Source organism: Notothenia rossii (assembly GCF_949606895.1).
Source record: "Notothenia rossii genome assembly, chromosome: 4".
In the NCBI taxonomy this organism is placed as follows: Eukaryota; Metazoa; Chordata; class Actinopteri; order Perciformes; family Nototheniidae; genus Notothenia; species Notothenia rossii.
Window position 1 is genome coordinate 5320178 of NC_136902.1, and position 27854 is coordinate 5348031.

General features: G+C 39.0%; 4 protein-coding genes across 4 annotated transcripts; all 4 read right to left on the minus strand.

The window, feature by feature from the left end:
• Positions 1 to 1222: 1222 nt before the first annotated feature.
• On the minus strand, positions 1223 to 6240 carry LOC307037752 (zona pellucida sperm-binding protein 3-like; the record flags this gene model as incomplete). Its single annotated transcript, XM_079678820.1, has 8 exons — positions 1223 to 1355; positions 1555 to 1640; positions 1739 to 1844; positions 1920 to 2100; positions 2190 to 2278; positions 5737 to 5840; positions 5929 to 6095; positions 6177 to 6240. 8 exons carry the CDS (start codon positions 6238 to 6240, stop codon positions 1223 to 1225), a joined length of 930 nt encoding a protein of 309 aa, XP_079534946.1.
• Positions 6241 to 7622: 1382 nt separating this feature from the next.
• Positions 7623 to 9667, minus strand: LOC307037861 (zona pellucida sperm-binding protein 3-like; the record flags this gene model as incomplete). Its single annotated transcript, XM_079679049.1, has 8 exons — positions 9512 to 9667; positions 9249 to 9433; positions 9068 to 9171; positions 8904 to 8995; positions 8649 to 8829; positions 8470 to 8575; positions 8306 to 8394; positions 7623 to 7749 (listed from the first exon to the last, which is right to left on the minus strand). Exons 1-8 carry the CDS (start codon positions 9576 to 9578, stop codon positions 7623 to 7625), a joined length of 951 nt encoding a protein of 316 aa, XP_079535175.1. The 5' UTR covers positions 9579 to 9667.
• An 8010-nt stretch (positions 9668 to 17677) lies between these two features.
• On the minus strand, positions 17678 to 21406 carry LOC307037186 (uncharacterized protein; the record flags this gene model as incomplete). The annotated part of the gene is made up of 5 exons (XM_079677964.1): positions 17678 to 17785; positions 17876 to 18234; positions 20903 to 21006; positions 21095 to 21261; positions 21343 to 21406. 4 exons carry the CDS (start codon positions 21404 to 21406, stop codon positions 18138 to 18140), a joined length of 432 nt encoding a protein of 143 aa, XP_079534090.1. The 3' UTR covers positions 17678 to 17785; positions 17876 to 18137.
• A 1401-nt stretch (positions 21407 to 22807) lies between these two features.
• Positions 22808 to 24836, minus strand: LOC307037187 (zona pellucida sperm-binding protein 3-like; the record flags this gene model as incomplete). Its single annotated transcript, XM_079677965.1, has 8 exons — positions 24705 to 24836; positions 24442 to 24626; positions 24257 to 24360; positions 24093 to 24184; positions 23838 to 24018; positions 23659 to 23764; positions 23495 to 23583; positions 22808 to 22934 (listed from the first exon to the last, which is right to left on the minus strand). Exons 1-8 carry the CDS (start codon positions 24769 to 24771, stop codon positions 22808 to 22810), a joined length of 951 nt encoding a protein of 316 aa, XP_079534091.1. The 5' UTR covers positions 24772 to 24836.
• Between the last annotated feature and the right edge of the window lie 3018 nt (positions 24837 to 27854).

A 27854-nucleotide genomic window follows, 5' to 3' on the forward strand; every position in this document is an offset into this window, starting at 1 on the left:
AAAAGATTTAAAAAATACAGATTTCAATGTTCTGAGGCTCTGGGCCCCATTTATTTTCCTCAGACGGAAACAAAAGTCCGAAATTATACGATTTAAAATAAAAGCAATAATTGTGGCTTGATATTGGGTAAGAACATGTTTTTATGAACCACACAGCTTCCGGTCTTCCACAACCCGACCGGAGAAAAAGACGTGCTGCAGGCACGAAACACATTACCAGTAGAAATACATTGCTTTTAAAATCGTGCTGTGCAACACGAAAAAAAGGGGAAAATCGTGTTGGTGAACACAAACTGCCATGAGACTGGGTTGGAGGAGCACATGAAACATACATGTTTGCTAGGAACCAAGTATTCTTTAGAGCAGTGGTTCCCAACCTTTTATCCCAAATGACTCCTGTTAGGCTAAATTATAGTCTCTTTAGTCATGAAGCAAAACAGCAACATATTTCAGCTAAGGTGAATAGGAGCGATAGAGTGTATTATGTACCAAGAATCAGTCTGCAATTGACAGTTTGACAATTACATGTTGAACCTTATGGAACAAGTCCATACAACAACAACGCCAATTGAGTACAGTGCTGAAAAGCTTTGAATCCATTCTTTTCATTGTTCAGCCATAATATTCTTTGGAAAATTACTGAGTTTAGCTTTGACCTGCTTGAAGAATACAGAATTAACAGTTAATGCTTATCATGTAAGTATTTTTAGAATTCTTGTTTGGAAATTTGAACAAAAAGTTGAACGTAATCATATTGCTTTCAAAGATTTAGTGTGATCAATATTTCTGGGAAATTGACAGGAAAAAAGTTCATGACATTGAACAGAGCTGGAAATGTTCCCAGAAATAAGACAAGGTCATCAAGATTCAGTAATACAGCTTAGTTTAAACCATTTCACACAAAAGGCAAGTCAAACCCAATAATTTCAGAACTTCAATTAAGTGGTTTGGAAACTTTTTTATTTTTTTTTATTGGCCACATACAATCTGAAATGCAAAGAGAACCAAGAATAAAAAACTAATTCAGATTGAAGAAACCAGTCAGCGAAATGGATCCATTCCTGTTGGGAGAACAAAGTTTAATATTTTCGTTCAGAATAAATGTATATTGTAATACGAAACCCTTACCTTCAGGAATTCACATCTGTGATGGTAAATGGCCCAATGACTGCTTTTTGTACCATTCCATGGTTCTCTGCAAAAATATATATTTTAGTACAAGTCAACCAAACAAGTGTAAAACAGCAGAAGTTGTGTACATACCTGACGCAACACTCCTCTGCCTCCTTGACTTGCATTTCGATTCACAGCAGTCACAAAGATTGCTCTGGGCCAAGTTGTCCAGCAACTCCCAACTGAGTTCATGAAGATTGGATGAAAAGATAATTAAAATGCATCTCAACTCTTTCAAATAAAGTCTCCACAAAGTTTGAATAGTTATGAACGGGATCCATCTGTATCTTCAGTAGACTGGGCTTAAGCTGAATAAGTCATCTCATGTAAAACAAATTAACTTACAAGTCAGATTCTGATATATTAAAGTACTATTTTTACCCATGCCCTTCGACAAAGTGGCAGGCTTTCTTAGTGCTGTCAAGACCATTGGGATCCCAAGCCAAAAGTTTGCAGTGGATAAAGACCTGTTGAGTAGAGGGGAAATATAGGCGTCATGGCATCAATTAATCTCAGTATCCACAATAAAACCTTCAATCTGAAAAAAATGTAAAGGCCAATTTACCTCTTCTCCCATAGCAAACTTAAAGGTCTGAAGTGATAGGCGGATCTCCGATGACTTTTGCCTTGGTTCGAATTTTGATCGTGACGACACACTTTCCAAAAGACATCTGTTGGGTTAAAGAAAATGTATTAGCATTACTACCAAGGTTTCCACCAAAATCAATGCTCATTGCCGAGAGTACCCTTTATTGGAGATGATGGGGTACATGGTGCTTTCAGGGTACAGCTCTGGCGTGGTAGCTGCTACACATTCCTCAAGAAGCAGCAGCAAGGGCTGATGGGTGTTCTGCACCACACTAGCCATGATGGGGATGATGGAGCCCAGAGGAAAGCGTGTAGATTCAGCAGGGCCTGAGAAGTCGTCTAGGGCAGTAAACAGAGGAAGAGTCATTAAGTTACAAAAGTCAGGGAGAGCTGCTGTTCGTAGAGAGTTTCTCATGTTGTTTACCCACCATTCATGAGGCCAATGTTAAACTGCAGATCTCCTAGACTGTAGGTTTTAAACACCGGGTCATAGATCGTAGCATACCAGTCTTTGGGCCTGCACAAAATAAAGCAGAAGGGTACAGAAAATGCTGCAAAGTGAAACTATTGAACTTTTTAGTGCAAGCTTGTTTACTCCTACGGACAAATTCTTTATTCTTATTCCGCCGGGTTATTTTGTCCATCTTCTTCTCCCACATCGCAGAAACTCCGTTCAAATATTACTTCTCATTCATAACTTTCATAATTCCCGCGATACATCCCAGAATTTCCCATTTTTAACATGGAAGTCAATGGAGAAACTCTTCAGACTTGAAAAATCGTCATGCAACTTCAACTGCAAACTGTTCCTTCACACTTCCACTCCGAAACATCATTCTACCTTTAACACTAGAACCGCCAACGGGTAAATTTTACCTGCAGCTGTTTGATTGTATGTAACTTGTTTTCAATAACATATTAAAGTCTCCCAGTCCGTGACATTTCCTGAAAGTGTGTTATGTAGCACCCTCTGTTGTTAACAATTGTCAATATGAAGTCAGATTGAAAAAAATCGCCCCAAAAAATGCCATTTATACCTATATCCGCCAGCGGGTAATATTTACCTCATTGAAAATGCAGCGTAAACATGAAGTGTTGCTATAGCAACGCCTTTTGTCTACTGCGGTTCCTTATGATAGAGAGATTGAGAGAGAGAGAGAGTTATAGATAGTGTAACATCTTGGAGAATACAAGATTTTGGATGACTGAGCTCACGTTGAGGACGTAATGCATGTGTGCAGGTTACGTGTCAGTTGAATAAAGATGGACACTCGGAATGAGAGAAGTAGTCCGCGTCGTCTGTTTATGTACTGTAGACAATTATATGTCCATTGAACAGAACATTACAGATAGATCGATATATAGTTATAGATAGAGAGATTTGTACCTAAACAAAACACAAGTCTAACACCAGGCGTTTAAATCAGCACTCTTAGCGATATTTTATACTTCATGTAATCTGCACAAACTATATCATATGAAAAGCTGAGAGTCCACATATTCTATTGGTATAAGTTTCATCCCTGTGCGATCAAAACTCACTGTTCTGTATGATAAATAAAAGAACATTGGACCTTGAAAATCAATAGTGGGTACATTTTACCCGTTGGCGGTTTTAGGTATACAGCGACCTCTGGCGGTTCTAGTGTTAAAATGTTACACATCTTTCTGACATTATTCATATTAAACAACTTTTAAATCAGATTTATACTTTTAGAAATATTAAACATTGCTCAGACCTTGGTAAATAGGCCTTCTTCAGATTTTAACATTAGTGTGTATTGCGCAGCTCGTTAATGCTGGAGTGCTTGAGTCACAGCTAGAGTGGAGGACTGCTTGAAATTCGCCTTCATATATATATATATTTTTAAACCTGCCATAATTCCCAAACCCTACACTCCTGAGACATCCTTTCTCATGAGAAACGTAGAAAAACATGTCGTAGCTCCATTAAAGCCCGTTGTACATTCAGGCTCATCTTTCCTCACAGCAGCAGCCGCACACCTTTAGTTAGTCTGCCAAAAATGCCACATTATTGACCCAAAACTACAACAAAAAAAGCACACTTCAGATTCCAAGGGTTCTTGAGATGCTTCACACGTTGAAATTTCACCGATAACTGTTACGGTTCTTCAACAAAACGTGCACATACAAGAGGTTTATCTCTCATTCAGAACAATGAAAAGTCTCTCCTCTCACTGATGACTGCACATCACCATGGAAACCTTTGATCTCTGGGCTCAAGGACAGGTGCTTCATAACGTTGTTAGCTCAAATATAAACACCTGTGTGATGGATCATGATGTCATAACTCCAATTGGCATGCTCAGAACGCCACCAAACACATGATGGTTAACACTGTGGCCCTGAACAGCTCTACATCAAATCTGATTTGCAGTAATCTGGTGTTACTATGGCAACGAATCCCTCACCATAAAACATGATATCTCTGTAACTCCAATGGACACGGTCCAATCGTCCCCCAATCTTCACTTGTATATCACCGGTCAATGGCTCTACGCCAAATCTGAGATTTCAGTATATGCCGTTTCCATGGAAATGCATCCCTCAGCTTAAAACACAATGAGGTTGTGATACCTAAGCAAATCGTCTAAAACAGCACCTGACTTCAGATAATGGTCTGGCCCTCAACAGCTCTATGTAAATTATGGAGTTTCATCATGTGCCGTTTCCATGGAAATGCATCCCTCGCCATAAAACACGATGTTGCTGTAACTCCAATGGTCACGGTCCGATCGTCCCCAAAACTTTGCTTGTACATCACCTGTCCATGCCTAAACAGCTCTATGCAAAATCTGAGGTCTCACCAAAGGCTGTTTCCATGGAAACGCACCCCTTGCCATAAAACACGATGTTGTCGTAACTGATATGAAAATGGTCAAAACACCACCAGACTTCAGATGACAGTTAATTGTCCAGCCCTCAATATGTCAATTAGTGAATTTTCCTCAAAAGCTTGCAATAAAACACAGTATTGCTATAACTCCAATGAAAAGTGTCAAAAAGTGCTAAAACTTCACATGTGTGCTAACAGTACTGCCGTGAAGACACCTAAGGGACAGCTTTGAGATTTCTTCAAATTCCGTTGCCATGGCAACACAATGCTCGCCATGAAACATGGTTCTCATAACTTCAGTGAAAATGAAACTGCCCAAAACTTCGCAGGTTTGGTAATGATGAAGCCATCCACATATCTAAGCGTATTATGGGGAGTCATCAAATACCATTGCCATGGTGACAGATCATTCGCCATCAAGTTAGTTCAATTGTTTGTAGTTCAAATATTCTGCTGCTTTTCCAAGCTTTTTTACTTTCTTTTCTTCTCAGACATTCCAGGCCCCCCCCAGTGTTCATGTATGATTTCAATCTAAAATTCTTCACTTTCTTCTTACATATTACATTTCAGCATAGCAATTCAGCATCAGCATAAAGTTTTCCCACTAGCAATTTCTTCAGGAATTGCATTCTCTATAGTTATGAACTGTTACTCCTATGCTAAAAGATAGACCAAAAATAAGTAGACATTAACTACTTCCTCCAAAATGCAAAACACTAGAGTGAATTTAAATGTATGATGTTCAATTAAAACTATGGGAAAAACTCAATTGACAATGAATTGGGGAAAACACAGTGTACCTTAGGGATTGTTCTCAGTAAATGGGTATATGTTTTGTTGAGAATACGTCAATAGATAAAGCTAATTTGGGAATAGAACAGAAACAGGCTGGAGATTCTCTAAATCAGTCTCCCATTCATTGTCGATAAAGCAGCTTCAGACTTTATACCTGATGACATCACAAGTTTGGGATGTACTTCCATGCTTGGTGGCATTGAGAGGGAGAAGCTTATTATCAAATTGAACTTTCCCAGGCCATGAAAATGCCACATTGGAATTGTTTGTTAAGGGTAGTGTCACCCTTTAGCACCTTACAGTATGTTGGTACGGAAACTAACCTCTCATATGCACAGACAACTGGGTGGGTGAAGGCCAAATTGTAAGAATCTGCAGAAGCAACGTAGGTCAGATCATTGCTGTACACCAGTGCATCCCCGGTGACCTGTTAGAGAGACAAAGATCCCCCTGAGAGAGCTGTAGGAAATATAGCAGACTCACAGCTTGCAGGTTTAAAATATATATACACATACCAGTCTCCTAAAGTTACAGTCAGTGAGATCCACATAGAAGTAGGCCTCTCCTGCTGAGAAGCTAGTTGGGAAACAGTTACCCAGACGGAGAAGCGACGTATCGGCCTGGGGTCGGCTTTCTGTCCACATCAGCGTCACAACATCTGGCCCACAGTCCACTTTCATGTCTGCAACACAAATAAATTAAGTTCAGACTCAAATATTTGAGTCAAGGTTAATAACAAGACTTTAATTGTTTCCAGTCTTACCTGCATATACTGCCATGGCAGCTGCCAGGCTCAGAAGCAGTGCACCTTGACAAAATGAAACCATCATGACCGAATGCTTGCTACTGACACAGTGCATGTTCTTATACCTTGTTCCTGAGAGGCATTCATCAAGATAACGTATTTCACCTGGTGCCTGTCAACAGTCCCAGCTGCAGCAGATAACACACTGATTACAGCATGGGGAGCATCCAATCACATTAGTCCTTACACCCAATTCATTTTTATTCAGCTTCATCAGCAGCACAAAATCACCATTTGTTAATCAATTTATTATCCTGTGTGACTACCTTACATTCTTATTTAAAACACTTTAAGGATGATAGTGCATGGGTTGTCTTAATGTTTTGCTGTTATTTATATTAACATTAATATATGTATACGTTGGGATTTTTTGTTCAACTTCAAGTCATGCAAGAAAAGGTTTTCTTTGAGAATTAAAAGGAGTCATTTCTAAACAAATGATCATTTGGGGGAAGGTAGTATTCCTTCATCAGATGTCCTCCCCTATTCAAATGTGTCATTTTTATATCTTTGACCTAATGGAAACTCAAGGTAAGGGAAAAAGGTACATTTAAGTTGTAATTGAGAAAATATCCACACTCACACATCTGAATATTAGTTGGTGCTATGATGTCCTCTTTTAACTGCATAAACACGTGCCATGCAGGCCATCCCTATTGGTTTTATATTCATGGCCAGAAAGTAAACTATGCTACATTCAACTGCAGGCATGAGTGCCCAGAAAATAAATTCAGATCAGAATTGCCTTTTCAAATGAGGCTCAACATAAATAATTGCCATAGTTGTAATACCAGACAGATCACAATAGCTTTTCAATCTGGTGGTGTATGTAATGTCAGAATGTACAGAGCTCAATCTAAAATAGAAAGTGAAAGAAATTCAGGGGCTATACTCCAACTCACACGGCCATTGAAGGTTACATTATAATTGACGGTATCTTTCAATGACAAAAGTCACACATAATTAGGAAAGTTCTACTGATGGGACAGATGGACACAGTTGAGGACAGTAGGACCTTCATATGAAGTAAAGATACTCGTTTTATACTCAACAGGAGTTAACAACAGTTTTATTTATACAGAGATTATAGACTACTTTAATCTGCATATGGATGTCGTCCACCTGGGCCCTCTGTTCAGTCTCCCCAATCTTAGACTGGACTTCCTGTTGAGAAAATGTTTAGCAACGTTAGTCTTATGGCAAGTTTTGAACAAAACTTCAAGACGAATACCATAAATAAATACTCATTAACCTTGGTCAGCAATGGAAACTTCTGATGCATTGTGGGCATTTTGTTGCGTTGGATCCATTATGATCAGGGGTCCCAACATAGAAGTGTGCATGAAGCCGTTGGATTCTGAGGTGGAAAAAAAAAACAATGACTTCATAATGAAAAAGACTAGATTAAAAAAGCACACAAGTTAGCATGAGAGAGATACCCCATTCGTCTCCTCTCTTGGAGCGAGTGTTGCAGGTCCTAGAACAGCAGTCACACATGGAGCTCTGCATGGGGTCATCCAGGAGTTCCCATCTGAGGAGGCAGCAATCGTTAAGGCTCAAATACATCAGCATGGCTTTAAAACATTTTGTATACACAGAAGAAAAAAGCCGTTATAAAAAGGTGTGATGTTTCTATAAAAAACAAAAACTGGTAAAATTATAAATATCAAGTTAATGACCAAAAGATATATTTCCATCTACAGTGCAGAAAAAGGTTAGCATTTTACAAAAGCTCAGGGCTTTTTTTATTTTATAAATCTCAATAGGTTGGCTAATCATTTGAGTGCCCCTCCTTTTAAAACAAATATATTGTTATTCTCAAATATTTTAAAAATATCATTCGTCACAATTGTTATCTATAATTTGTTAGTTAGCAGGATATCATTTATTATAGATATATAAAAGCACAATACTGATCAAAGTACATGCATTGATCTACTTCAAGTTGGATATGTTATGCTAAAATAAGCTAGCATCCTTGGCTAATGGTGCATACTTGTTGCTCATGGCATCAGTTGCATTCATCATATTAAACTGCTGGCCAGAACATTTTCACGTACTTCCAACAAATCAAACTCTTCCCTTACCGCTCATTTTCCTTTACATAGTGGCAAGCTTTCTTGCTCTCACTTAGAACTTCAGGATCCCATGCGAGCAGTTTGCAGTGAATGTACACCTGAGGAGCACATGAAACATACATGTTTGCTAGGAACCAAATATTCTTTAGAGCACTTTACATTTACCCCCTCACCTCCTCGCCGAGACCAAACTTGAAGGACTGCAGGTAGAGGATGATTGCAGACGAGTGGTACCGAGGGAGAAACCTGGAGTTTCCCTTCACACTGTCCAGGAGACACCTGAAGAAATTCAGATAAGCGATAAGGACTAAACTCCAGAAAACAATGAAAGAAATCAGAGACTGGATCTCACCCCTTATTTCTAATGATGGGGTACACATTGCTGTTAGCCTGCAGCTCAGGCGTAGTGGCTGCCACACATTCCTCCATGAGCAGCAGCAATGGCTGATGGGACTTCTGCTCCACTGTTGCCCATATTGGCATGAAGGAGCCCAGGGGGATGACATTTGTCTCCGCTACCGCTGTCATTTGTTCTGTAAGGGGAAAAGTAAAAACGGCTCAGTGTGCATTTTTTGAGTGTTTGGCCTTTGGGAGCATGAGCCCTCACCATTTAGGAGCAGCATGTGGAACTTCAGCCCTCCTCGGCCTTCGGCAACACCTGACCCCGGGTTCAGGAAAGGAGGAACCCACCCCTTAGGTCTGAAACATATTAACAACATTTATCCATATATCAGCTTTAAACTTGAATTTAAATAAGAAAGAAGCTCCTACCTTGGATAAACGCACTCGATGGGATACACATAAGCTGCAGGACTCGACCTTGGTTGGGGCCTGAAAGTCAGCTCATTTTTGTAGATGAGATTCTTCCCTTTCACCTGAAGAAAAAAAAGAAGCTCATTATGACATTGAAAAGGCTGAGAGGTATTTTGGTGAAACATGGCAGTTACATTACCAGTCTTTTAAAATTGCAGTCATCTAGTTTGTAGTTAAACTCAGCTTTCCCCTCTCCCCTGGGCAGAACATGAAACCCAGATGGCATGCAGGTTCCGAGGAAGTGACGAGCTGCATATTGCCGCAGCCTCGAGGGGATCGTCCATGTGATGCTTATGGAGTCTTTTTCACACTGTACTTTGATTTCTGCAAACAAATCATTATTATATATTTCCCTACATTCCCCAACAAAAGCAGATGTTTACATACATGTGCTAAGCATACCTGCATTGGCAACAGTCGTTGCAAAAAGAGTCACGACTATCACACCTAGGTAGAGTTGAGTCCCCATGACTGAATGATCTAGATCACACAGGAAGTGGCACCATTTGTAGACTCCCTGCCAAATGAGCTGAACGAGCAACACCTGTGTGAGAGCAGGGCAGCACCTGTCTACTTATACTGGGGTGTCATTTCACATTCAATTTCATTGTAGAGTTTTCATTTGGATCATTTCTATTAAACTTATTCAAGTACATTTTTATTTATCTGCCTAATTGCTTTTTTTTTTTATTCTACTGAATTTATTTTTCAAAAACTACCTGATTATTTTACATACAACACTATTTATAAAACAATACAACAATTCAGATGAAACTACTTAAAGGCAATTTTCTAAAATCAGCCCAACCATAACATGCTTCCAGGTCTATATACCTACAGGTTAGTAAGTCAGAGATGTGAAACTACATTTAACCTTTTGTTTTACATTAATTAATAAATGATTATGGGAAGTGCCCTTTTTCTCACTTGAGCTCCCGCCCCCCAAAATGTCTGTGCACGTCCCTGGCCCCCACCGTCGGTAAATGGAAGTACTACAAAGAACCCTGTTAATTATGTGCAGTTATTTCACGACTTGTATTACATGGCTTAGTTGAATACTCGATTTTGATTGGTCAATTCAGAACACGTGACACATTGTTAATCCAGAACAGACAGATCGCTGTCATGGACTGAAATGAATAGAGCAGCGTCCTCTGGTGGCCTCTGTATAGATCAGTCAGTCCAAAAAGAAACAAAAAGATAATTACCAACATTAAAGTGTAAGAGACATTTATTTAAAGTTAGCTTTAGCCTTTTTGATTGAGTTGGTGCAGATGCCCAAAGTGCATTAAGGTGGGAAAGATGTACAGAGTGTAACGCTCCAACAGTTGATCTTTGTAAGGAGGCTTTCACATCAGAGACCGAGGCAGGCCCGGCTCCAGGATGAAATGACTGAGGGGGCTGTTAAAAAATCCGAGGGGGCGATTTTTTTTTCACAACAACGAAAAATACTGGCAATGTAATGAATTGACACACCAAGCTTTTTTCCTTCTCACTGCTTTACAATCTCTTTGCTTCTTTATTTGTTATTCTGGATTTACCTCTGTCGTTCTGTTCTTTTCCTCTGATCTTTAATATTAGGTAGTACATTATTAGATGGCCGAACTTTGTTTAACAGACTAACATTGATTTCCTCAATTTATAAATGGACAGGCTCTGTAATTATACCATAACCTTTTCTCCTCTATCCCTTAACTCGTCTTCCTATACAGATTTACTTACCTCTAGTCAAGTCAGGATTAAATAAACATTAATCTGGTTGATTTTTTATTTTCAGGATTGAATGTTCAAATCAAGGCCTAAAACCTGGCATTTCATAAGAAAGTTACTAATATATAAACCAAATGTAATATTGGATCAAATACTACACCAAATGGACAGACACAGATTAAAAATTAAAATAAAGTCCCCTGGTTTGTCCCTAGAGTCTAACTGCCATGAGAAAAATCAAATCAATGTTCCAAAATCTGTCACGAGATGTCGCTCATTGTACCAATATGGTTGATATAATACATAACATATTATTATTCTAGTAAAAGAGCTCGCTTTGGCAAAAACCTGATCCATTCAGCCCTAAATAATAACAAGTAACCATCACGTGTGGTGCTATCTGTAGTTGTTTGTCTTATTTTTTGTTGATGTCAAACAACATGGATTTCAAGTCAATATACGAAAGTAAATCAAGAAATTAAGCAAACAAGCTGATCTTCAAGTTCCTCAAAAACACTGGTCTGAGGACAAGGATTTAATATGAACATTTAATAAATCAACAGTAGGTGGCGATATATGCTCCAAGGGGAAGCGATTCGCCAATAAAGACAAAAGAAGAAGAAGAAGAAGAAGAAGAAGTAGTAGAAGAAGAAGAAATACGCTAACTCTACAAACAGGCACAACACTGTTACTCTGTTGTTACTGACATGTAACATTTGATTTCACCTTGCTCTATTTTTTTTAACGCACGTTCAAAAACGGGGACATTTTCGGGAGTTTCAACCGGGTACCAGCCACCGAAAACGGGGACGTTTTGGTCACCCATCCGACTGTGTTTACAGCTAAGCACACACGCTAACATTAAGACTAGCTCACTTGGGGTTGAGGCTTTTTTACACGTTGCTTGACTGCCTGCCCACATATCTGATCTAAACATAGTAACGTGTATTGTGGAAAAAAAATATTTAAAGTTATTTAATAATTGTGACATTTATTGTACTTTTTGATGGATGAATGATGCTCAAAGTGAGCGCCGGGCCCGGACCGAGGCCTGGATCCAACTTAAAAAGGAGTTCTCGATTTAGGTTCAAATTTACTAAAGTACTTTTCGCTTTAGGTGAGAAAACGACTGCTGTGTCTCAAGTATTTTTTTCCAATACATAAATCTTAGTATCGCTTTTAACAGCTCATACAGACTGCATTATAAGCCTATTAAAAGTGATACTAGGCGAAAAAGGACTCTATAAAAAAGTTGCATGAGGAGACTACCTACATTTCCACGTTTGTAAGGTGTCATGTGTTACGTTAAGCTAATTCCATTGGATGTTGTCATATAATGACTCCTACTGTTCTGTGCTTTAGTAAAACCTCCAGGATGTGAGTGTTGAAGATATGCATAGCATACAGTGTTCTTCCAGTTATGCACTTTGGCGGTGGTGGTGTTCGAGGGAATTTGGGGATCTTTGCACAGATGTATGAGAAAATAAACGTTTTTATTTTATGTACAGTATGTTTTTAAACAACTGGGATTGGAACTGGCTCAGATTTAGTTTTGATTGTTGGTGTTTTGTCATATTCTGTGTTTTTAAAAAGGCTCTTTTTAGTCGGAGCCGTTCACCGTCATTGTGAATGACTCCGTGCTGTGTGCCGTCATGGATCACTCTGGAAATGTTCCAACAAATATATAAAACATTTCAGAATCATCCTAAACTTGTTTTCTTTTGCTTTCACCTCATAAATATTGACTCACCTCACGTCATGTTTCAGTATTATCAGAAATGATTTATCCTGAAAACATGCATGAAAATATCCTGCTCCATCTATTAAAAATGTTTTGATTTATTTTGATTTGATAACATTTTAATTACACGTAAAAAAAGAAAATTCACAAAGAACACAAAAACAAAATGTTCAAATAGAAAGTTTACTGAACTCAATCAAAATATATATTTATTATTTAATTAAAACCAGATTTGTTTTGTATCAGATCATTATCAAGCTACTTTTTGTATAACATTCTTAATTCCTTAATATGCAGTATCTCTAAGTAAAAGCTAAATAAATGTCATATTGACAAAAAATGTCTTTAATTGCAATCATGTTAAGCCATATTTATGCATGAAGGTGTAGTAAAACGGCTAACACTAAGATAAAGCAACTTGATCATGACCAGACGTTTTGGAGTTGCTGATTTAATAGAAACATTTTAAGCATGTGACCTGTTGCAAGTTATTAAAACAAATGTTTTTCATTCTTCATAATCAGTCAACCTGCAGATAGGGTTAAATACAAACACCAAATTCGTTTTTCTGTTTGATCCACCTGCTGGTAGGAACAGAAAATATGTCCAGTTAAAACAGTTACAGTTATAAAACAAATACTCTGCACCTCATTGTTGCTTGAACCGAATTAGATGAAGTAACTGAGTTATTAGAAACTGCTCATAAAAAAAGTTACCCACCAACAAAATGTGTTTTCTGTAGGCCTTGAGACTTTCCTGTATTCTTTACCTGGTTCTCGTTCACATGCCCCTGGCTGTTCCTTAAGAATTGCTCAGTTGCGTCATGGCCTCGTCAAACAGCGCTCTGGCAGTCCCTTTATACTCACTCCATGGCTTATCTCGGGTTTTCTCCTTGACCTCTTCAGCCAACTTCTCTTTCACTACTTTCATCAAAACCTCTTCCAGTACATGTTCTTCTTCTGTGAATATCAGTTCCTCAATCAGATGTTTACTGTCGAAACAACATGGTACTTTTTCACAGCATTTGCATCGTTCACAGAATGACAAGATGAAAGCCACAATAGTGATACAAAAGGCCCAAAAGCCACCGTAATGCTGAAGAAAGATAAAGAAAGAAAGATGGTTATATTATAACAGCAAAACTGCATTCCTGTTGTTCTTTTTTAATATGGACGTGATGCTGGTAAAGTAGATCAAGAGTGGAAGCACTCACCTGGGAAGAGTTTTTCAGTTCTTCAATGATGACTCTCTGGTTGTCCGTGATATTCGCCTCAGCTTTGCAGGCTAACTGTACCTGTTTCTCAGAGCCGTCATTCTTACAGCAAACATACCAGTCTCCATAGAGGAGCACAAAAGCAACCCACAGCACACCAACTAAAAAAGCCTTGAGAATGTGAAGGAAATAAAAACACCAAGGAACTTCGTGGCATTTAGTGCATGAGCACCAGTTTCTACAGGCACTTTGAAAATAACTGTTTGTCCACAGTGTGAAGAAAGTCATTAAGACTAGCAGAACCATGAACGAGTCGCAGCCTGAGTGTTGTGGTTCGCAATCGCACGCAAAGTCCTTTTCAAGCAGAATATTGTAGGTCAGGGGTGCCCACACTTTTTTGGCTGGTGAGCTACTTTTGAAATGACCAGCTCTACCAACCAAAAATAAAATCCCAAATTGCAAGGGGGCTGAATAACATGTTTTATTTATAACAACTCTATTTGGGTTCTTGAACAGAAACAAATACATAAAACTCAAAACACATGTTAACCTCTCTCCCTCTCCTCTCTCTCTGTTAAGAAACACATAACAAGCAGGCTAAGAAACCACTCTCCAATAAGCAAGTGGAATGGATTTGATAGTGAAGCACTGACACAGCTCTCTACAAAGTGTGGCGAGTGGATAGACCGATTCACGGACTTTCTACATGGTTAAAGTGGGGGGGTCAAAACTAATCATTTCAAAAAGTGTCATATAATGGCTGCGACGCCCATGATACAAAAAAGACAGTTCCTCTCCTAGTTCAATACATAATAGGCTAAATCATCATCTCTTTAGTCATGAAGCACAGAGACAGCTCTGGTTAAAGTCACAAATGACATTCTAATAGCCTCAGACAAGGGACTTGTCTCTATTCTTGTCTTGCTCGATCTTAGTGCTGCATTTGATACTATCGACCATGATATCCTATCGCAAAGACGAGAGCACTTAGTTGGCATACAGGGAACTGCTTTAGGCTGGTTTAGGTCCTATCTATCTGAACGCTCTCAGTTTGTACGTGTCAACGATGAATCTTCCATGCAAACCAAAGTTAGCCATGGAGTGCCACAGGGCTCAGTGCTTGGACCTATTTTGTTCACACTATATATGCTTCCGTTAGGCAATATTATAAGGAATCATTCTGTAAACTTTCATTGTTATGCGGATGATACTCAACTATATTTATCAATCAAGCCTGATAAAATTAATCATCTAAATAAAATTCAAGACTGCCTCAAGAACTTAAAAACGTGGATGAGCTTACTTTTTTTGATGTTAAACACGACCAAAACTGAAGTTATTGTACTTGGCCCGAAGAATCTACGAAACAAATTATCTAAAGATATATTAACTATGGATGGCATTAATTTTGCCTCCAGTGAGACTGTAAGGAATCTTGGTGTTATATTTGATCAGGATTTATCCTTTAACACCCACATAAAATCTATTTCAAGGACCGCCTACTTCCATCTACGTAACATTGCAAAAATCAGGCATATCTTGCCTCAAAACGATGCAGAGAAGCTAGTCCATGCATTTGTTACTTCAATGCTGGATTATTGTAACTCCTTATTATCAGGGTGTACCAAGAAGTCAGTCAAGTCGCTTCAGCTGATTCAAAACGCTGCAGCTCATGTACTAACCAGAGTTAGGAAAAGGGACCACATTACTCCTGTTCTGGCTGCCTTACACTGGCTCCCTATAGAACACAGGATATAATTTAAAATTCTTCTTCTCGCCTACAAAGCCCTTAATGGGCAGGCGCCATCTTACCTTAAAGAACTCATTATACCCTATTGTCCTACTAGGGCATTGCGTTCTAAGAATGCAGGGTTGTTGGTTGTTCCTAGAGTCTCTAAAAGTACAATGGGAGCCAGAGCCTTTTCTTATCAAGCTCCACTTTTGTGGAATCAGCTTCCAGTTTGTGTTTGGGCGGCAGACAGCCTATCCGTTTTTAAGAGTGCGCTTAAGAACTTCCTTTTTGATAAAGCTTATAGTTAGGGCTGATTAGATTCAGCCCCTAGTTTTGCTGATATAGGCTTAGTTTGTCGGGGGACATCATACTTCTTCCTTCTCTCTGTCTATACCTGTGTACTCTCATGTTCCGATTAACCCAGCTTCCCCAAATGTCTTTCTTTTTGGTGTCTATATACGCCGGGATCCGGAGTCATGGATGATCCTGCGGTCCTGTGTCATTTATCGCGAGTCCTGGATGGATATCCTCGTGGATTCATCTTCCTATTATACACATGCATTTCCAAACATTTGGACTACCTATGTTGCAAATGTATCTTTTCAATTTACACACGGCATCTATTGCACGTCTGTCCGTCCTGGGAGAGGGATCCCTCCTCTGTTGCTCTCCCTGAGGTTTCTCCATGTTTCCCTTTAAACTGTGGGGTTTTCTCTGGAAGTTTTTCCTTGTACGATGTGAGGGTCTAAGGACAGAGGGTGTCGTATTGTCATACTGATATTCTGTACAAACTGTGAAGTCCGAGACAAATGTAACATTTGTGATATTGGGCTATATAAATAAACATTGATTGATGAAGCAAAACAGCAACATATTTCAGCTAAGGTGAATAGGAGCGATAGAGTGTATTATGTACCAAGAATCAGTCTGCAATTGAAAGAGTTTGACAATTACATGTTGAACCTTATGGAACAAGTCCATACAACAAAAAAAGGGCCAATTGAGTACAGTGCTGAAAAGCTTTGAATCCATTCTTTTTATTGTTCAGCCATAATATTCTTTGGACAATTACTGAGTTTAGCCTTGACCTGCTTGAAGAATACAGAATTAACAGTTAATGCTTATCATGTAAGTATTTTTAGAATTCTTGTTTGGAAATTTGAACAAAAAGTTGAACCTAATCATATTGCTTTCAAATATTTAGTGTGATCAATATTTCTGGGAAATTGACACAGGAAAAAAGTTCTTGACATTGAACAGAGCTGGAAATGTTCCCAGAAATAAGACAAGGTCATCAAGATTCAGTAATACAGCTCAGTTTAAACCATTTCACACAAAAGGCAAGTCAAACCCAATAATTTGAGAACTTCAATTAAGTGGTTCGGAAACTTTTTTTTATTTTTATTTTTATTGGCCACATACAATCTGAAATGCAAAGAGAACCAATAATAAAAACCAAATTCAGATTGAAGAAACCAGTCAGCGAAATGGATCCAATCCTGTTGGGAGAACAAAGTTTAATATAGCCGTTCAGAATAAATGTATATTGCAATACGAAACCCTTACCTTCAGGAATTCATATCTATGATGGTAAATGGCCCAATGACTGCTTTTTGTACCATTCCATGGATCTCTGCAAAAATAAATATTTTAGTACAAGTCAACCAAAAAAGTGTAATACAGCAGAAGTTGTGTACATACCTGACGCAACACTCCTCTGCCTCCTTGACTTGCATTTCGATTCACAGCAGTCACAAAGATTGCTCTGGGCCAAGTTGTCCAGCAACTCCCAACTAAGTTCATGAAGATTGGATGAAAAGATAATTAAAATGCATCTCAACTCTTTCAAATAAAGTCCCCACAAAGTTTGAATAGTTATGAACGGGATCCATCTGTATCTTCAGTAGACTGGGCTTAAGCTGAATAAGTCATCTCATGTAAAACAAATTAACCTACAAGTCAGATTCTGATATATTAAAGTACTATTTTTACCCATGCCCTTCGACAAAGTGGCAGGCTTTCTTAGTGCTGTCAAGACCATTGGGATCCCAAGCCAAAAGTTTGCAGTGGATAAAGACCTGTTGAGTAGAGGGGAAATATAGGCGTCATGGCAGAAATTAATCTCAGTATCCACAATAAAACCTTGAATCTGAAAAAAATGAAGGCCAATTTACCTCTTCTCCCATAGCAAACGTAAAGGTCTGAAGTGATAGGCGGATCTCCGATGACTTTTGCCTTGGTTCGAATTTTGATCGTGACGACACACTTTCCAAAAGACATCTGTTGGGTTAAAGAAAATGTATTAGCATTACTACCAAGGTTTAGACCAAAATAACTTTTTTTTAAATCAATGCTCATTGCCGAGAGTACCCTTTATTGGAGATGATGGGGTACATGGTGCTTTCAGGGTACAGCTCTGGTGTGGTAGCTGCTACACATTCCTCAAGAAGCAGCAGCAAGGGCTGATGGGTGTTCTGCACCACACTAGCCATGATGGGGATGATGGAGCCCAGAGGAAAGCGTGTAGATTCAGCAGGGCCTGAGAAGTCGTCTAGGGCAGTAAACAGAGGAAGAGTCATTAAGTTACAAAAGTCAGGGAGAGCTGCCGTTCGTAGAGAGTTTCTCATGTTGTTTACCCACCATTCATAAGGCCAATGTTAAACTGCAGATCTCCTAGACTGTAGGTTTTAAACACCGGGTCATAGATCGTAGCATACCAGTCTTTGGGCCTGCACAAAATAAAGCAGAAGGGTACAGAAAATGCTGCAAAGTGAAACTTTTGAACTTATTAGTGCAAGCTTGTTTACTCCTACGGACAAATTCTTTATTCTTATTCCGCCGGGTTATTTTGTCCGTCTTCTTCTCCCACATTGCAGAAACTCGGTTCAAATACTACTTCTCATTCATAACTTTCATAATTCCCGAGATACATCCCATTTTTAACATGGAAGTCAAAGGAGAAACTCTTCAGACTTGAGAAATCGTCATGCGACTTCAATTGCAAACTGTTCCTTCACACTTTCACTCAGAAACCTCATTCCAACTTTAAAATGTTACATCTTTCTGACATTATTCATATTTAACAACTTTTAAATCAGATTCATACTTTTAGAAATATTAAACATTGTTCAGACCTTGGTAAAGAGGCCTTCTTCAGATTTTAACATTAGTCTGTATTGCGCAGCTCGTTAAGCACTCTAGCCTTGAGTCACAGCTAGAGTGGAGGGCCGCTTGAAATTCGCCTTCATATATATATTTTTAAACCTGCCATAATTCCCAAACCCTACACTCCTAAGACATCATTTCTCATGAGAAACATAGAAAAACATCTCGTAGCTCCATTAAAGCCCGTTGTACATTCAGGCTCATCTTTCCTCACAGCAGCAGCCGCTCACCTTTAGTTAGTCTGCCAAAAATGCCACATTATTGACCCAAAAAAAAAGCACACTTCAGATGCCAAGGGTTCTTGAGATGCTTCACACGTTGAAATTTCACCGATATATGTTACGGTTCTTCGACAAAACGTTCACATGCTACACGTTTCTCTCTCATTCAGAACAATGGAAAGGCTCTCCCCTCACTGATAACTGTACATCACCATGGAAACCTTTGACCTCTGGGCTCAAGGAAAGGCGTTTCATAACGTTGTTAGCTCAAACACCTTTGTGATGGAACATGATGATGTCATAACGCCAACTGACATGCTCAGAACGCCACCAATCACCACATGATGGTTAACACTGTGGCCCTGAACAGCTCTACATCAAATCTGATGTTACGTAACATTAGTGTGTTTTGCGCAGCTCGTTAATGCCAGTGTTACTATGGCAACGCATCCCTCGCCTTAAAACACGATGTCGCTGTAACTCCAATCGACACGGTCCAATCGTCCCCCAATCTTCACTTGTATATCACCGGTCCATGCCTCAACAGCTGTACGCCAAATCTGAGATTTCACCATATGCCGTTTCCATGGAAACGCATCCATCGCCTTAAAACACGATGTTGTCGTGATACCTAAGCAAATGGTCTGAAACAGCACCATACTTCAGATAATGGTTAATGATCTGGCCCTCAACAGCTCTGTGTCAATTATGGGGTTTCATCCCATGCTGTTTCCATGGAAACGCATCCCTCGGCATGAAACACGATGTCGCTGTAATGCCAATGGAGACAGTCCAATCGTCCCCCAAACTTCGCTTGTATATCACCGGTCCATGCCTTAACAGCTCTACGCAAAATCTGAGATCTCACCATAGGCTGTTTCCATGAAAACGCATCCCTCGTCATAAAACACGATGTTGTCGTAACTGATATGAAAATGGTCAAAACACCACCAGACTTCAGACGACAGTTAATGGTCCAGCCCTCAACATATCTGTGCCATTAGTGAATTTTCCTCAAAAAGCTGTTGCCATGGGAACGCATCCCTTGCAATAACACAATATTGCTATAACTCTTATGGAAATGGTCAAAAAGTGCTAAAACTTCACATGTGTGCTAACAGTCCAGCCGTGAAGACATCGAAGGGACAGTTGAGATTTCTTCAAATTCCGTTGCCATGGTAACACGATGCTCGCCATGAAACATGGTTCTCTTCAGTGAAAACGCTCCAAACTGCCCAAAATGTAACAGGTTCGATAACAATGAAGCCATGCACATATCTAAGCGTATTATGGGGAGTCATCAAATACCGTTGCCATGGTGACAGATAATTTGCCATCAAGTTAGTTCAATTGTTTGCAGTTCAAATATTCTGCTGCTTTTCCACTTTATTTTCTTCTCAGACATTCAAGCCCCCAGTGTTCATGTATCATTTCAATCAAATTCTTCACTTTCTTTTTACATATTACATTTCAGCATAGCATTTCAGCATCAGCATAAAGTATTCCCACTTGCAATTTCTTCAGGAATTGCATTCTCTAGTTATTAACTGTTACTCCTATGCTACAAGATAGACCAAAAATAAGTAGACATGAACTACTTCCTCCAAAATGCAAAAAACTAGAGTGAACTTAAATTTGTGATGTTCAATTAAAACTATGGGAAAAACTCAATTGACAATGAATTGGGAACACAGTGTACCTTAGGGATTGTTCTCAGTAAATGTACATTTTTTTTTGTTGAGAATACTTCAATAGATAAAGCTAATTTGGGAATAGAACAGAAACAGGCTGGAGATTCTCTAAATCATTCTCCCATTCATTGTCTATAAAGCAGCTTCAGACTTTATACCTGATGACATCACAAGTTTGAGACGTACTTCCATGCTTGGTGGCTTTGAGAGGGAGAAGCTTTAACAAATTGAACTTTCCCAGGCCATAAAAATTCCACATTGGAATTGTTGGTTAAGGGTAGTGTCACCCTTTAGCACCTTATGTTGGTATGAACACTAACCTCTCATATGCACAGACAACTGGGCGGGTGAAGGCCAAATTGTAAGAATCTGCAGAAGCAACGTAGGTCAGATCATTGCTGTACACCAGTGCATCCCCGGTGACCTGTTAGAGAGACAAAGATCCCCCTGAGAGAGCTGTAGGAAATATAGCAGACTCACAGCTTGCAGGTTTAAAATATATATACACATACCAGTCTCCTAAAGTTACAGTCAGTGAGATCCACATAGAAGTAGGCCTCTCCTGCTGAGAAGCTAGTTGGGAAACAGTTACCCAGACGGAGAAGCGACATATCGGCCTGGGGTCGGCTTTCTGTCCACATCAGAGTCACAAAATCTGGCCCACAGTCCACTTTCATGTCTGCAACACAAATAAATTAAGTTCAGACTCAAATATTTGAGTCAAGGTTAATAACACGGATTTAATTGTTTCCAGTCTTACCTGCATATACTGCCATGGCAGCTGCCAGGCTCAGAAGCAGTGCACCTTGACAAAATGAAACCATCATGACCGAATGCTTGCTACTGACACAGTGCATGTTCTTATACCTTGTTCCTGAGAGGCATTCATCAAGATAACGTATTTCACCTGGTGCCTGTCAACAGTCCCAGCTGCAGCAGATAGCACACTGATTACAGCATGGGGAGCATCCAATCACATTAGCCCTTACACCCAATTCATTTTTATTCAGCTTCATCAGCAGCACAAAATCACCATTTGTTAATCAATTTATTATCCTGTGTGACTACCTTACATTCTTATTTAAAACACTTTAAGGATGATAGTGCATGGGTTGTCTTAATGTTTTGATTTAGTTTTGCTGTTATATATATTAACATTAATATATGTATACGTTGGGATTCTTTGTTCAACGTCAAGTCATGCAAGAAAAAGTTTTCTTTGAGAATTAAAAGGAGTCATTTCTAAACAAATGATCATTTGGGGGAAGGTAGTATTCCTTTATCAGATGTCCTGTCCTATTGAAATGTGTTATTTTTATATCTTTGACCTAATGGAAACTCAAGGTAAGGGAAAAAGGTACATTTAAGTTGTATTCAGTTAGAAAATATCCACACTCACATCTGAATATTAGTTGTGTTGCTATGATGTCCTCTTTTAACTGCATAAACACGTGCCATGCAGGCCATCACTATTGATTTTATAGTCATGGCCAGAAAGTAAACTATGCTATATTCAACTGCAGGCATGAGTGCCCAGAAAATAAATTCAGATCAGAATTGTCTTTTCAAATGAGGCTCAACATAAATAATTGCCATAGTTGTAATACCAGACAGATCACCATAGCTTTTCAATCTGCTGGTGTATGTAATGTCAGAATGTGTATCATGTACAGAGCTCAATGTAAAATAGAAAGTGAAAGAAATTCAGGGGCTATACTCCAACTCACATGGCCATTAAATGTTACATTATAATTGACGGTATCTTTCAATGACAAAAGTCACACATAATTAGTAAAGTTCTACTGATGGGACAGATGGACACAGTTGAGGACAGTAGGACCTTCATATGAAGTAAAGATACTCGTTTTATACTCAACAGGAGTTAAAAGTTTTATTTATACAGAGATTATAGACTACTTTAATCTGCATATGGATGTCGTCCACCTGGGCCCTCTGTTCAGTCTCCCCAATCTTAGACTGGACTTCCTGTTGAGAAAATGTTTAGAAACATTAGTCTTAAGGCAAGTTTTGAACAAAACTTCAAGACAAATACCATAAATAAATACTCATTAACCTTGGTCAGCAATGGAAACTTCTGATGCATTGTGGGCATTTTGTTGCGATGGATCCATTATGATCAGGGGACCCAACACAAAAGTGTGCATGAAGCCGTTGGATTCTGAGGTGGAAAAAAAAACAATAACTTCAGAATGAAAAAGACTATATTAAAAAAGCATACAAGTTAGCATGAGAGAGATACCCCATTCGTCTCCTCTCTTGGAGCGAGTGTTGCAGGTCCTAGAACAGCAGTCACACATGGAGCTCTGCATGGGGTCATCCAGGAGTTCCCATCTGAGGAGGCAGCAATCGTTAAGGCTCAAATACATCAGCATGGCTTTAAAACATTTTGTATACACAGAAGAAAAAAGCCGTTATAAAATGGTGTGATGTTTCTATAAAAAAAAAAAACGTAATTATAATTATAAATATCAAGTTAATGACCAAAAGATATATTTCCATCTACAGTGCAGAAAAAGGTTAGCATTTTACAAAAGCTCAGGGCTTTTTTTATTTCATAAATCTCATTAGGTTGGCTGATCATTTGAGTGCCCCTCCTTTTAAAAACATATATATTGTTATTCTCAAATATTTTAAAATTATCATTCGTCACAATTGTTATCTATACTTTGTTAGTTAGCAGGAGATAATTTATTATAGATATATAAAAAGCACAATACTGATCAAAGTACATGCATTGATCTACTTCAAGTGGGATATGTTTTGCTAACATAAGCTAGCATCCTTGGCTAATGGTGCATACTTGTTGCTCATGGCATCAGTTGCATTCATCATATTAAACTGCTGGCCAGAACATTTTCACGTACTTCCAACAAATCAAACTCTTCCCTTACCGCTCATTTTCCTTTACATAGTGGCAAGCTTTCTTGCTCTCACTTAGAACTTCAGGATCCCATGCGAGCAGTTTGCAGTGAATGTACACCTGAGGAGCACATGAAACATACATGTTTGCTAGGAACCAAATATTCTTTAGAGCACTTTACATTTACCCCCTCACCTCCTCGCCGAGACCAAACTTGAAGGACTGCAGGTAGAGGATGATTGCAGACGAGTGGTACCGAGGGAGAAACCTGGAGTTTCCCTTCACACTGTCCAGGAGACACCTGAAGAAATTCAGATAAGCGATAAGGACTAAACTCCAGAAAACAATGAAAGAAATCAGAGACTGGATCTCACCCCTTATTTCTAATGATGGGGTACACATTGCTGTTAGCCTGCAGCTCAGGCGTAGTGGCTGCCACACATTCCTCCATGAGCAGCAGCAATGGCTGATGGGACTTCTGCTCCACTGTTGCCCATATTGGCATGAAGGAGCCCAGGGGGATGACATTTGTCTCCGCTACCGCTGTCATTTGTTCTGTAAGGGGAAAAGTAAAAACGTCTCAGTGTGCATTTTTTGAGTGTTTGGCCTTTGGGAGCATGAGCCCTCACCATTTAGGAGCAGCATGTGGAACTTCAGCCCTCCTCGGCCTTCGGCAACACCTGACCCCGCGTTCAGGAAAGGAGGAACCCACCCCTTAGGTCTGAAACATATTAACAACATTTATCCATATATCAGCTTTAAACTTGAATTTCAATAAGAAAGAAGCTCCTACCTTGGATAAACGCACTCGATGGGATACACATAAGCTGCAGGACTCGACCTTGGTTGGGGCCTGAAAGTCAGCTCATTTTTGTAGATGAGATTCTTCCCTTTCACCTGAAGAAAAAAAAAAAAGAAGCTCATTATGACATTGAAAAGGCTGAGAGGTATTTTGGTGAAACATGGCAGTTACATTACCAGTCTTTTAAAATTGCAGTCATCTAGTTTGTAGTTAAACTCAGCTTTCCCCTCTCCCCTGGGCAGAACATGAAACCCAGATGGCATGCAGGTTCCGAGGAAGTGACGAGCTGCATATTGCCGCAGCCTCGAGGGGATCGTCCATGTGATGCTTATGGAGTCTTTTTCACACTGTACTTTGATTTCTGCAAACAAATCATTATTATATATTTCCCTACATTCCCCAACAAAAGCAGATGTTTACATACATGTGCTAAGCATACCTGCATTGGCAACAGTCGTTGCAAAAAGAGTCACGACGATCACACCGAGGTAGAGTTGAGTCCCCATGACTGAATGATCTAGATCACACAGGAAGTGGCACCATTTGTAGACTCCCTGCCAAATGAGCTGAACGAGCAACACCTGTGTGAGAGCAGGGCAGCACCTGTCTACTTATACTGGGGTGTCCTTTCACATTCAATTTCATTGTAGAGTTTTCATTTGGATCATTTCTATTACACTTATTCAAGTACATTTTTATTTATCTGCCTAATTGCTTCTTTTTTTTTATTCTACTGAATTTATTTTTCAACAATTACCTGATTATTTTACATACAACACTATTTATAAAACAATACAACAATTCAGATGAAACTACTTAAAGGCAATTTTCTAAAATCAGCCCAACCATAACATGCTTCCAGGTCTATATACCTACAGGTTAGTAAGTCAGAGATGTGAAACTACATTTAACCTTTTGTTTTACATTAATTAATAAATGATTATGGGAAGTGCCCTTTTTCTCACTTGAGCTCCCGCCCCCCAAAATGTCTGTGCACGTCCCTGGCCCCCACCGTCGGTAAATGGAAGTACTACAAAGAACCCTGTTAATTATGTGCAGTTATTTCACGACTTGTATTACATGATTTAGTTGAATACTCGATTTTGATTGCTCAATTCAGAACACGTGACACATTGTTAATCCAGAACAGACAGATCGCTGTCATGGACTGAAATGAATAGAGCAGCGTCCTCTGGTGGCCTCTGTATAGATCAGTCAGTCCAAAAAGAAACAAAAAGATAATTACCAACATTAAAGTGTAAGAGACATTTATTTAAAGTTAGCTTTAGCCTTTTTGATTGAGTTGGTGCAGATGCCAAAAGTGCATTAAGGTGGGAAAGATGTACAGAGTGTAACGCTCCAACAGATGATCTTTGTAAGGAGGCTTTCACATCAGAGACCGAGGCAGGCCCGGCTCCAGGATGACATGACTGAGGGGGCTGTTAAAAAATCAGAGGGGGCGATTTTTTTTTCACAACAACGAAAAATACTGGCAATGTAATGAATTGACACACCAAGCTTTTTTCCTTCTCACTGCTCTACAATCTCTTTGCTTCTTTATTTGTTATTCTGGATTTACCTCTGTCGTTCTGTTCTTTTCCTCTGATCTTTAATATTAGATAGCACATTATTAGATGGCCGAACTTTGTTTAACAGACTAACATTGATTTCCTCAATTTATAAATGGACAGGCTCTGTAATTATACCATAACCTTTTCTCCTCTATCCCTTAACTCGTCTTCCTATACAGATTTACTTACCTCTAGTCAAGTCAGGATTAAATAAACATTAATCTGGTTGATTTTTTATTTTCAGGATTGAATGTTCAAATCAAGGCCTAAAACCTGGCATGTCATAAGAAAGTGACTAATATATAAACCAAATGTAATATTGGATCAAATACTACACCAAATGGACAGACACAGATTAAAAATTAAAATAAAGTCCCCTGGTTTGTCTCTAGTCTAGAGTCTAACTGCCATGAGAAAAATCAAATCAATGTTCCAAAATCTGTCACGAGATGTCACTCATTGTACCAATATGGTTGATATAATACATAACATATTATTATTCTAGTAAAAGGGCTCGCTTTGGCAAAAACCTGATCCATTCATCCCTAAATAATAACAAGTAACCATCACGTGTGGTGCTATCTGTAGTTGTTTGTCTTGTTTTTTGTTGATGTCAAACAACATGGATTTCAAGTCAATATACGAAAGTAAATCAAGAAATTAAGCAAACAAGCTGATCTTCAAGTTCCTCAAAAACACTGGTCTGAGGACAAGGATTTAATATGAACATTTAATAAATCAACAGTAGGTGGCGATATATGCTCCAAGGGGAAGCGATTCGCCAATAAAGACAAAAGAAGAAGAAGAAGAAGAAGAAGAAGTAGAAGAAGAAATACGCTAACGCTACAAACAGGCACAACACTGTTACTCTGTTGTCACTGACATGTAACATTTGATTTCACCTTGCTCTATTTTTTTTAACGCACGTTCAAAAACGGGAACATTTTCGGGAGTTTCAACCGGGTACCATCACCGAAAACGGGGACGTTTTGTTCACCCATCCGACTGTGTTTACAGCTAAGCACACACGCTAACATTAAGACTAGCTCACTTGGGGTTGAGGCTTTTTTACACGTTGCTTGACTGCCTGCCCACATATCTGATCTAAACATAGTAACGTGTATTGTGGAAAAAAATTATTTAAAGTTATTTAATAATTGTGACATTTATTGTACTTTTTGATGGATGAATGATGCTCAAAGTGAGCGCCGGGCCCGGACCGAGGCCTGGATCCAACTTGAAAAGGAGTTCTCGATTTAGGTTCAAATTGACTAAAGTACTTTTCGCTTTAGGTGAGAAAACGACTGCTGTGTCTCAAGTATTTTTTTCCAATACATAAATCTTAGTATCACTTTTAACAGCTCATACAGACTGCATTATAAGCCTATTAAAAGTGATACGAGGCGAAAAAGGACACTATAAAAAAAGTTGCATGAGGAGACTACCTACATTTCCACGTTTGTAAGGTGTCATGTGTTACGTTAAGCTAATTCCATTGGATGTTGTCCTATAATGACTCCTAGTGTCCTGTGCTTTAGTAAAACCTCCAGTATGTGAGTGTTGAAGATATGCATAGCATACAGTGTTCTTCCAGTTATGCACTTTGGCGGTGGTGGTGTTCGAGGGAATTTGGGGATCTTTGCACAGATATATGAGAAAATAAACGTTTTTATTTTATGTACAGTATGTTATTAAACAACTGGGATTGGAACTGGCTCAGATTTAGTTTTGATTGTTGGTGTTTTGTCATATTCTGTGTTTTTAAAAAGGCTCTTTTTAGTCGGAGCCGTTCACCGTCATTGTGAATGACTCCGTGCTGTGTGCCGTCATGGATCACTCTGGAAATGTTCCAACAAATATATAAAACATTTCAGAATCATCTTAAACTTGTTTTCTTTCGCTTTCACCTCATAAATATGACACAAAAAAAAAAAAATGTCTTTAATTGCAATCATGTTAAGCCATATTTATGCATGAAGGTGTAGTAAAACGGCTAACACTAAGATAAAGCAACTTGA